The sequence below is a fragment of the Indicator indicator genome, chromosome 3, assembly GCF_027791375.1.
Source record: "Indicator indicator isolate 239-I01 chromosome 3, UM_Iind_1.1, whole genome shotgun sequence".
NCBI classification, from domain to species: Eukaryota; Metazoa; Chordata; class Aves; order Piciformes; family Indicatoridae; genus Indicator; species Indicator indicator.
This window is the reverse complement of record NC_072012.1, coordinates 42,091,840-42,103,976: the sequence shown is the minus strand read 5'-3', so window position 1 is coordinate 42,103,976 and position 12,137 is coordinate 42,091,840. Positions and strand designations below refer to the sequence as shown.

The window sequence follows — 12,137 nt, the reverse complement described above, 5'->3', positions numbered from 1 at the left end:
ACTGTGTTGAAACATTTAGACAAAACAAAAAGGAATAAAAATAATGGCCTAAATGCAAGCTTTTGAAAATTTAATTAATTGTCCTATAATTAAGTACATTAAAGACTGATGTGAGACTTCTGGAGACTTTTGTGTCATTTGCTCTTAACACATCCCCATGCAGTCAAGCTATCCCTAACCTACAAACCTGTCTGCTCTGGTGCTACAAACCACACTCTGTCATGCAACTGTCACCTTGACCAGTATAAAAGTCAGCAAAAATATAGCTAGGAATATCATTTTTGAAAAATTGAGAGAAATGAAAGACCAAATACCTTGCATCAAGCAGGAGGGATAAAGCAGCCAGAAGACCACACCAACAAGCATTCACCATTTCTTCCCAGACAGCTCTGCTAACTTGAAAGAAATACATATACTTGTCGATAGCAGAAACACAGTATTTTACTTAATAACTTTAAATTAATTCACAATCAAAATGATTGCTACTGCATTTTTTAAAGTGTGGGGTTTACATGTATGTTTACAAAGACACATATATATGCATAAACAAGCACACTCACACCAGTACCATTGAAACAGCTGCATTTAAGGTAACATTGCTAATGTAAAAGATGTCACCACGGTAATGCTTATTCTAAACGATACCCCAACAATTAAAAAAAAAAAAAAAAGGAAAAAACCCTTACATATACAACTATTTTTAATCTTTGTCTGTAAAAAATAAAAATTCAGAAGTGCATAAATGTGGGACAAGATATTGAAATTTAGCAGCAATGGAAAAATACTCTCCCCTGGCATTTGCAATTCTCTATATTGTTTCATTTTTTTAATTTAATAGGAAAAACTTTAAAAATTTTTAGAAGTTTAAAGTTTTAAAACTTTAAAAGGTCTATCAGGCCTACTGCCTTCTCCTATCATTCCCACAGCACCCTCCCGCTACTACGCCGAGAGCCTGGGGGCCAGTGCACAGCATGGGCCTGCAGAACCATGGAGAGCTCTTTTTGATGGTGCACAGTAATAAGGAACAAAGAATGGATACAAACTTGAACATGGAAGGTTTCACCTCAACATGAGGAGAAACTTCTTTACAGTGAGGGTGATGGAGTACTGGAACAGGCTGCCCAGAGAGGTTGTGGAGTCTCCTTCTCTGGAGACTTTCAAACCCCATCTGGATACATTCCTGTGCAGACTACCCTAGGTGATACTGGCTTTTGACAGGGGGGTTGAACTTGATGATCTCTGGAGACCCCTTCCAACCTCTAACATTCTGTGATTCTATGATTAAAACCTTGCACTTTTTATCCTGTTACTAGAAATCGGACTATTTTAGAAGAAAAATCTAACTGCCACATTTCTCTTAGGTTGTCTCTTTTGAACTTGGATCTCAGAGTCAAGCAGAATTAAGGACACAGGAAGGAAGACTAATAATTCTGGAGAACAGAATGCCTGTCATCTCTCCCTCACATTCACTATACATACATGTAAAACAGCATTAATAGGCCATAAGGAGTCTATGGCTAAGGTGCTATAGGACAGAAGTAGTACATCCAGTCAAGTATTAAGTTTTTGGGAGACTACTGTTATTAAACCTCACATCATTAGAAGTTTGCATATGCAACTTAGAAATAAATGTAAGCAACAAAGCATGAACTGTTTTAATCCTGCTTCATGTAAAACTGCTGTATTTTACATAGTGTTTGCATTTTCAAATACCTAGTTCTTTCTCTGACTGGTCAGACACAGACTGCAAGTCTTGCTGCTCTGAAGACTGTGCTGGTAATGCAGTTGTCTCTGCTGTGGCTTGAACGACTGTTTCTACCTCTCCCAACTCTCCTTCAATCATGGAAGTAATACCACGGACAAGATCCAGTAAACAGTGAAATGCCACCGACATGGCATAGCCTTCAGGAATTGTAGGTGGCTCTACTTTGTCCAGCATTTCCAAACTAAAAAATTGAAAACATGACAAGTAAGTGTGTAACAGCACCAGTGTGATTCAAAACAAAAAGACAAGGTTCCAAGTGCATGCTAAGTAGAAACAGGCCCCAAATACCATCCTTCAGTATTTATAGCAACTCAAGAAAAAAACATCTTAAGTCATCAAGAGTAAATGAGCCACTAAATAAAATATTACATGAAAGGGTACAAATCCACCCTACAGTATTCAGATCTGAAAATATTTTTTTTTTTAATTAGCACCTACAAGCAAGTGTTACTGAATTAATTATTTTACTTTATTATTTTACTTAAAGCCTGCAACGGAACTTGTTCAGAAGAACGTAAGTGGAACAACAAAGGAACAACAGAGGAAATAGGTCAGAAAGTCATGATAGAGTGAATATAGTTAGGACAAGTTCAGAACAAGTCAGACATTCCATTATTGTTATCTTTGAGTCCATATGCCCGAAGAAGCCTGTCAGGGCTAGGTAATATATGGCCAAATATGTACAAAGGGGAAATGTCCACAATTCACTGCTGAAAGCCATGCAATTAAAGCATCACTGCTAGACCTACAGCCTCACTGTCACTTTGCTTCATATTTCACCTTAAAAACACATAAAAAACTGCTGAGTTACAAACCCAACAGGAAACAGATTGTAGCTGCCCCAGCAGCAGCATCTACATAAGGAGAGACAGTCTGTTACAAAGACTACCTGCTACCCCAGGAACCACTATTTCATCACTTGCTCTACAAACTACTCTTAAAAAGGCTAAGCATTCCAGCTACTGTATACCAAAGACACTTCTATACTGTAGTGTCACCAATTTTTTGCACAGATGATTTTCCTTCTCCTAAACATGCAACAATTGAGTTATTACTTCTAATTTGATGACGATGGCTGCCTTAGGTACTTGAAGGCACGGGCAATATAGGTAGATCAAATGGTCAGCACTTCATTCTCTCTCTACAAACAAGCGTGTGAAGATATGGCTCTAATCAAAACTCTTAATGGGTTTTACAGTTACCATGTACCTGTGAGGTAGAGGTTAGGTACTCTACTTTCAAAGCCAGGAAAGCAACTTATTGATTAAATGATTTTTTTTTTTTCCAGTTACATGAAAACTGTCATAAAAATCATGACTAGTCTTTGTCTGTTCCTCTCAAAAAAACACTTACTACCTTGTGTAAAGAAGACAAGAAGGCCTCATGGTTTGGGAAAAGACAAGCCGACACTCACAAAAAGGCATCTGCTAGCTCTGGTCACAATTCGTACCTCCAATTAAATCATTGTGTAAAACCATAAGATGTGGCTTTTGTATGAAAATTCAATGGCATTAGTAGGACAGAATCAGTAATAGTATGTGACCCAATCTACAATCCACTGCTGGAACAAAGTCAAGTCAACACATACATGTTAAATTACTGAAATCTGAAGATCAATTTTGCATCTCAAAGAGAGATAAAGGCGTCTCTCCCACTGATGCCTCATGTTTGCCAATACACAACCCAACAAAAGATATTCCAAAGTTGTTATATACTGTAGTGAGGCTGAAAAATGAAGAGTTAATAGAGCAACAGTATGGTGGAAAAAAAAAATCCAACAGATGCTAAAGCCGTAGGAATCATTTGGATCAGAATCCAGAGCATTCAGACAAAATAGCAACAACTCAGAACACCTTATTGCACCAACAAAAAGAACACATGTCAGTGAAACGAAGGCCTCAATATTCGCTAATAAAAAAAAAAATTATTAAACCATCGCCCATCTGGATGCATTTCTGTGCAACCTGCGCTAGATTCTATGGTCCTGCTCTGGCAGGGTGGTTGAGCTCAATCTCTGGAGGTCCTTTCCAACCCCTAGCATCCTGTGATCAAATTGAAAATAAAAATATTTGCTGTATACATTTTCAAAAAGATAAAAAGTTGCTTACTAGGTAGCTTTAGCACTCCCTTGTACTGTTACATTCAGGATAGGTATCCAAGTGCCTCTGTACTCAAAGGCAGGTAATACAGTTGTACCTCCTCCCATTCCAAGAACTCCTGGGTTAGCTTGTGCTGAGCCAGTATTCCCCAATGCATTGCTTCCTGTGCAGAAAAACAAAGTGATAAAGTTATCCAATTTTAGCAAACAGCAAACATCTTTTTTCTCCATTTGAGATACATGGATTAATCTAACATGCCTTGCTTGAGAATAAAAACCATCAACACCACAAAATCTGTTTTTGAGCTCCCTCTGCTGTCTGAACCATGATCTTATGTGCAAAGTAGTTAGCTTAAAAGGTGCAGATGATTGATGCCAACTGCCTTATTTTCAGTCACAATAAAAGGCTTTTGTGAAAAGAACAGCAGCATTCATAACATTCTGTGAATGAACTAAACTTACATGGTCTCAATAAAGCAATATATGTTTAGTGATGAGTGAGGTATTTAAAAGTTAAAAAAAAAAAACAAACATATCAGACCTGGAAATACTTGCTTGTCTCAAGCTAGCTTTTCACCTCAGTGAACACAGAAACATAGAATTGTAACAAGCAGCTGAATATGAGCAAGCAGTGTGCCCAGGTGGCTAAGAAAGTCAATGGCTTGTATTAGAAATGCTGTGTCCAGCAGAAGTAAGGAGGAGATAGTCCCCTTTGTACTCAGCTCTGGTGAAGCCACACCTTGAGTATTGTATTGAGTTTTGGGCACCTCAATACAAGAGAGATGTCGAGGTGCTACAGCCAGTGCAGAGGAGGGCAATGAAGCTGGAGAAGGGCCTGGAGAATAAATCTTATGAAGAGTGACTGAAGGAGCTGGGGCTGTCCAGTTTGAGGAGAGTGAGGGGAGACCTCATCGCTCCTTACAGCTACCTGAAAGGACATTGCTGGTGCTGGTCTCCTTTCACCATTACTGATAAAACAAGAGGGAACAGCCTCAAGCTGTGACTGGGTAGGTTTAGACTGGACATTAGGAGAAAACTTTTCAGGGAAGGAGTGGTCAGGCATTTGAATGGGCTGCCCAGGGAGGTGGTTGAGTCACCAACCCTGAATGTATTTAAAGGTCATTTGGATGTGATGCTTGAGGATATAGTTTAGGGGTGAACCTTGTAGAACACAGTTATCGGTTGGAGAGTCTTTTCCAACCTAAATGTTTCTGTCATTCTGTATATATTGAATCAAACCAGAATTTATTATTATAAGGAGATGCTGGAAAATTGAAGTGTTCGTAAGGTCAAGGCTTTACCAGTTTGGTTTGGTGTTGTTGAAGTGCATCCTGTGCTTGGTACAAGAAATAACGACTGGATGAAGGACCCCAATGCGTTCACAATGTCACGGAAAACTTTAGTGGAATGTTGCTTCATATCATATGATTGACAAAAGGACCTGGAAAGCATTTTATAAAATCTAGTCAGTGTTTCACAAATTAGGGACTAAAATCATATTTGAATAGCAACTTCCCTCCTCACTGTAGACTAACCAAACATTTTAACTGCAAATATTTAGGTAAATAATAATATTTTGTGTTAGGTAAATGCTCCTCTGAAACTGGTAAGACAGAGCAGTTTTGGAATACTGAACTGCAGTTCAGCCCTTACTGGATAATAAGCATTGTCTAATGTTTTATAAAAAAAATCATCTTGAAGAGTTTATTGCATCAAGTTTCTACAGATTTACAATGTTTTAGGAAGCATTTACCATCAGAGGAAAATAAAAATATTTCTTATATTTTATGTATGTATGTAAAATATTTAATACCTTAATAGCTGAGGTTGCACACAGAGCCTGTGAATAGATTCTACTGCAACAGCTCTTAGCCACTGTGGTTTGTCTGCATCCAGAAACTTAACCAGCAATGAGAGAAAGATTTCACATTCTGTTACCTAAAAGATATAGTTTATAGTCATTAAATGAAAAGAAAAAGCCTCCTACAAAATAATTTCTCAAAAAACTTCCACGTAATCTTAGGAGTCCTGTCTCAGCAAGTTTTGCAGGAGATCTAAAAAAAGTACTTCAACAAGTATTTAATCAAAAATCATATTTAAAAAATTACCTAATAATCTTTTTTTTTTTGTCAAATTAACTCCATATATGCCACTGTACTGAAGGAGTTAAATTCCTCATGGGCATTACAGTTCTTATATGTACTACAGTAAACAAATGAAATGTAAAAAAAACAAAAAATAGTTTTTTTAGCAAATACCTAAAATCCAAGGGGTAAGAACAATTGAACAGGTGGGGGTTTATGCACATTCTGTCAACAGCTTTAGCAACATGAATTAAAGGCCTCTTAGCAAGTACTAACAAGACACAGCAGTTGATATTATCTAAACTAAGGAAACAATGTCAGATCAAAACATTGCCAAAACCTTAAATGAAAGGCAATTATGTACAGAAAACATCTAATCCAGTTTGAGAATTTATACAGGCCCATGCTTAATAAAAATCCTACCTGTAGAATACACACAGACACATAAATGGAAAAGAATAACTAGACTTTTCTTCCCTCACTATGCAACGTTTCCAAGAACTAATTCATACTATTACTGATCACGGCAGTGGCATATATGTAGAAAACCAGAATTGCATAAAGAAAATTTGAATACATTCTTACCAGCAAACTGTAAAATTGCTTAATCAAAACAGAAACTACTCTCAATAAACGCATACAGATGGGGAAGTATGGTTTTTCCACTGGTGCTGGGGAAGATGACGTGCTGGAACCTTGCCTGAATTTGATATTTGGGGAGAAGAGCTTTATAACAAGAGGGCATACTCTTTCTTTAAGAAGAAAACTGAATTCCTGATGCTGAAAAAGAAAACAGAACAAATTATAATCAGGTATCCATTAACTGTTACTAGTAGCTCTGATTATGCATCTTATTTACCTTTACTGCTATTAACAAGCACTCTGCAGTCATCTAAACCTTCGTATAAATTACATGCTCAGGAAATTAAAAGGAAGAATAATAGACAACATTGTAAATCTACCAGAAAGCATGATGAAGTGACATGGTCAAATTAGTACCATGTACCCCTCTTGTATTTTGCAGAGTGAAACAGGCTGTTAATTCATCATTTATCCTATATTTATTTTTTAAATTTAGCTATTGTCTGTTAAATATATTACTGTAGGATAACAGTGCATTGAGATGCAGTAGATCCACAGAATTCATAACTGTGATTCTTGCTGCTTTCCAAGTGGGGTGAGGTCAATGGTTTTGTGGAAATAACGTTACAAACTAAGTTACAAAGCTGTCATAAATCATGCAAGACAAGAAAATGCATCTCTGGAGGAGATATAAATGGTATAACAAGAAGTTGGAATAAAACATAGAATACAGCATGCTCCACAAAATGCACAAATAAATGCATTTGAATAGAAAAAAAGTGGGCAAAGAGACCACTTGGTTGATAGAAACTCAACATGTAAAAGCTGTAAGTCTTTTTGAAGAGTAGTAATTGGGCTAACTTAGATAAATGAAGTGTAAATCTTACTACCCATGCAAACAAAAGCACTACTGTTTTCCCTTCAAGAGCTACTCACTTGTAAAAACACCTGTGGAAAGTCATTGAGGACTGACTCAAGAAGTTCAAGGCCAAATGTCCGGGTCATTTCTGTCATACCCACAAGCCAGTAGGGAGCATCAGCATTAACTAACTGACAAAGATCCTTAAGAAGAAACAAAACAGCATTTACATTCTCTGCACAGTACTGTAACAGCATACATTTTCTGAGTCTACAACAAAATCTACACTATCTTGTGCTTTTGTCACCAGTAATTTTCCAATTTCAGCATTTTTCCTTCTACATAAATTGTCAGGCAAAAAAAAAATCTTGAATTTTGCTGGTATTCTTGTAGCAACTATGTTCATTCCAGCTCTCAAAAATATCCAGAGAAGAGCTACAAGGATGATCAGAGGGCTGGAGCACCTCTCCTATGAGGACAGGCTGAGAGACTTGGGGTTTGGAGAGAGTTGTTCAGTTTGGAGAAGAGGAGGGTCTGAGAAGCCCTTATTGTGGCCTTCTAGTATCTGAAGGCGATCTACAAGGAAAGTGGTGAGGGACTTTTCAGGGTGTCAGGTAGTGATAGGACTAGGGGGAATGGATCCAAGCTAGAGGAAGGGAGATTTAGATTAGACATTAGGAAGAAGTTCTTCACCGTAAGGGTGGTGAGACACTGGAATAGGTTGCCCAGGGAGGTGGGGGAAGCCCCATCCCTGGATGTTTTCAAGATCAGGCTGGATATGGCTCTGGGCAACCTGATCTAGTGGATGGTGTCCCTGCCCATGGCAGGGGGATTGGAACTAAATGATTCTTGGAATCCCTTCCAATCTTGACAATTCTGTGATCTGTGGTCTCAAGATTGTTGAATTTGTAATGACAAGACTTTTGTGTGTAGAATACAACTACTACTTTTCATCATATATTCAACTTTAACATACAATACAAAGCAACAGAAGCAAGACTGAACTACAGTAGCACTGTTTGGCTCATGGCAAAAAGAATCTTGAATTTAATGTGGGCATATTTATAGTAAAACATCTTCCAAAGTGACTAGGAAGGGTCCAGATTTTCCATTCATGCTCCTGGGATACAGCATATCATTGCCAAATACAAAAAATGTGCATAAGGAAGCCTGAGAAGGACCTTGTCAATAAGCCAACACAAAATTTTTGACATTTCTTATCCAAATGTAGAAGCACCCCACCATAACTGCAGATGCTCCCCAACTACCTGAAAAAGCATATATGCATCTTTAGCACATGGCTTCAGTGTGCTGACAGATCTTCTGTTACTATTTCCTTGAACTGCAACTGGCTGGTCAATAGTATCTGTGTAAAAACAAAAATCAGGTTTGCTGACAAAGGAACTGCTGCAAATCAAGTATGTCTTAAGTGTTCTAACAAAAAGATTCAAGGATAATGGCCAGTCAATTCTCCTGCAACTTCTCATATCACAAAAATAAACCTTAGATTGAATACGAAACAGCATCAATACCAAGTACTTGTTTCCAAAAAACGTTCTCTTCAACAATACTACTGCCACATAATTCACAGTAATCTAATTTGCCTTCACCATAAATGACACTCTCATCTCAAATGTCTTCACAATACTAACCTGCAGACAGTTCTCACAGCTTGAAAAAAATCCAGGTTTCATATACTGCTAGACTGACACAATGGCTAAAGATTTAATCTCCTTAGAATACAAGTACATGTATAAAAGACAGTAAAAAGTAATAATGTCTGGCTTTTTTTTTTCCTTTTTTTTATAGACTTTTTGCTACTTCTTTATCTGCTAAGATAAACATTGGATGTGTCCAAAGCAAACAGGTTAATAGAAGCAAGCAGAGTAAGAAGTATACCCACCTTTATATCGTTCATCTTCAGCAACCACCCTCTCAAATACAACAGTAACAACCTGCCGCACCGTAGCTGCCGCAGTGTTATTGGTGATATTATCTTTTGTGAAGTGCAATCGAAAACAAAGTACAATTGCCTGAAAGAAAAAAAATAACATCAAATAAAGCAAAGAATCCCCTTACATCAATTCTTTTAGCTGAGTGGAGAATGCTTTCTATTACTACACTTTGTCAAAAGGTTGCCTGAAAAAAAAAATTTAGTAATTTTAAATTTGAAGAACTAGAATAAATTTTACAGATTATCCTAACCAAAAATCTCTTTAATAATCCTCCCCAAAAGGAATCTAGAAGTGGTATTAACTGATGACATTACAGGAAGCCAATAAAACTGCACTTGTCATACAGAGAACACAGGGTAATCAACCACATAAAACAACCTGTATGAATACTGATTTCAAAAGGACACGAGGATTATACTGTTAATTACAGAAAGGTCATTCAACTCCAAAGCTAAAATGCCATTCCTGTCCTACATTAATCACAATACTTTCACAACCATGTTGCCCTGACTGCTATTAGTCCTCTCTAAGGTGCATATTTTAGCATGTCATTGTGCTGGCAGTGACCTGAATACTGTTTCCCATTGGATTTCGTATCACCTCTAACACGTAGTTTAATATTTAGTTTATAAGAAATTTTTATAATTAACATCTGTATGTGTAGTGAAACTTGTACTCCTTGTTCTGTTGTCCTTATTCCACGTTCTTGCACTTAATATGAACCTCAACCACACCTGGCCATAGCACTACATGCTCTAAGCCATACAAGATTCAGAATTTTCTTCTGCTGCTTCTTGCAAACGATTTGTAGACTTGGCTCAGATTAGAAGTTATCTTCCACAAATTCCAGGAACCTCCTAGACTGTTTACTATTGTATTTCCAGCTGGCACGTGCTAAGCTTAATTCCCACGTGAAAACAAGGGCTAGCAATTGAGAGACCTCTCCCAGCTGCTTATAAAATAGTTCCTCTGCTTCTTCATCCTGGCTGGGCAGTCTGTAATAAATTCTCACCATGGTTATCTGCCTTGCTGGCCTTTTCCTTTTTCACCAAAAAAAAAAAAAAAAGTTGTTTTTTTTTTTTTAAATTCTAACAGCAGTGCCTGTACAAAGGGGCTTTTTAAGATGATTTACGAGTAGTTGTCTTAATTTAAACCAGTCAAGCTGAAGCATATTTATACACGTCTGTCTCAAACTGATTTTCTCTGAGGATTTCTTAACATGGGGGGAAAAATAATAATTAAAAAATAATTTCAACTTTCAGACATTTCTCAAAAGAATCTCAGGGGCAAAACCCCAGCCAGACAAATCATTGCACCATTGTACCCATGCCAAGTAACATTTCCATTTGGTTAACTGAGAAACTAACAATTTCAGGCCTTAGACAACACCAAGAAATTTTACAAGAGATAAATATTAGAGAGATGAACAAATAAAAGATTTTGAAAAATGGGTTTGGAACACATACAAAAATAGTTAAGTTAAATAGGATGTAGATCCAAGAATCCAAGAAGAGGAGGCAAAAGTAGGTGGATATATAGAGGCAGGGGAAAAAGAATAAACAAGGCAGGTAATGAGAAGCAGACAGACAACATGCAGAAGGGAAAGGTACCTTGGACTTAAACGGCAACTGCCTCGATCTAGAGCCTAGATTCAGACTTGATAAAACGACAAGGTAGCAGATTGTTAAAGAACACATGCTACCTGGTTCATGACTGACAATTCTACTTTCTAAAGTATTCCCATTTTCATCAAATATCATGCTTCTGCTCAATATCATACCACCTCATCTGGAAAATGAGTGTTATTTGGAACAAAAGACACAAGATAGTGACATAATCTGACTACTCAAGTGAAAAAAGAACCTACTGACAAACCATTCAATCCTTAGTAAGTTTCTATTCTGCCATTTATAGACTTTACAATTTTTCCATTATCTTCCTGCCTTCAGCAGGACCTTTGCAACTTAAGTTTTGTCTTCCTTTCATGTTTTCCCTTCCCACGGTTAAGTAGATAAAGAGTGATACCTAAAGATTTAACAAGCTATGAAATTATCTCATTAAAAGGAGAACTGGAAACTTTCCACTAGAACAGAATACCTTCAAAAACATTGTTCAGTTATACTCTCTCAATTAAAAAAAAATAATTAAAATAATTGCTCTGATACTAAATACTGAAAGCAGACTGTAACAAAGATAGCAATTTAGAATGATTTGGTTTTAAACAAATCAATCTTTCTTAACCTAAAGAGAAAACATTACCTCCAATCTAGAAGAGGAACTTACTTTAAAGAGAGCTTCACAATTCATGGATGGACAAAGAACATTACTGCTTCTAAGAAAAGTATCTAGTAGTTTCAAATTAAACTGGATCAAAATCCTTTTTTTTTTTTGTCTCATTTGAAACATCATATTCAAAATGTCACATGCAATAAAGTTATTTCAGTTCTGACTGAAAGTGTCAGAGAGAGAACTGGACTGCTTCAAAAACAGGTCTAAGGCAGGGTGCCAGGCAGCTTCTAATATTTGCTTTATTAGTGAGCACTCACACTGCACTGTGCGACATACATATAATGAATTTAGCTGATGAGAGGGACAGGCATTAGCTCAGCATTTTTAATTCAAGTTCCCATTAAGCCAGAAATGTCTTATTGTGAAGGAATGAAAAAAACCAGGTTGAAAAGGAAGCTAAAAGAAATCCTGTTTTCACAGTCTAGATATAAAGCCAAGCACACAGAATCAAGAAAGCCCCTTCCTCTTCCAAATACTTACAAATTCCTCACATGTAAAATTTCTC

At 37.0% G+C, this 12,137-nt stretch overlaps 1 protein-coding gene across 3 annotated transcripts in view; it reads right to left on the bottom strand.

The window, feature by feature from the left end:
* MON2 (MON2 homolog, regulator of endosome-to-Golgi trafficking) overlaps positions 1-12,137 on the bottom strand; it is a 73,351-nt gene that overhangs the window by 36,708 nt on the left and 24,506 nt on the right. For all 3 annotated transcript variants that reach the window (XM_054399606.1, XM_054399605.1, XM_054399607.1), the window contains exons 5-13: positions 9,292-9,421; positions 8,657-8,754; positions 7,466-7,591; positions 6,533-6,727; positions 5,677-5,801; positions 5,165-5,304; positions 3,874-4,027; positions 1,714-1,946; positions 315-396 (exon numbers count right to left, since the gene is read on the bottom strand). In XM_054399606.1, coding sequence (XP_054255581.1) covers positions 315-396; positions 1,714-1,946; positions 3,874-4,027; positions 5,165-5,304; positions 5,677-5,801; positions 6,533-6,727; positions 7,466-7,591; positions 8,657-8,754; positions 9,292-9,421 — 1,283 coding nt within the window. The remainder of the gene's footprint in view (positions 1-314; positions 397-1,713; positions 1,947-3,873; positions 4,028-5,164; positions 5,305-5,676; positions 5,802-6,532; positions 6,728-7,465; positions 7,592-8,656; positions 8,755-9,291; positions 9,422-12,137) is intronic.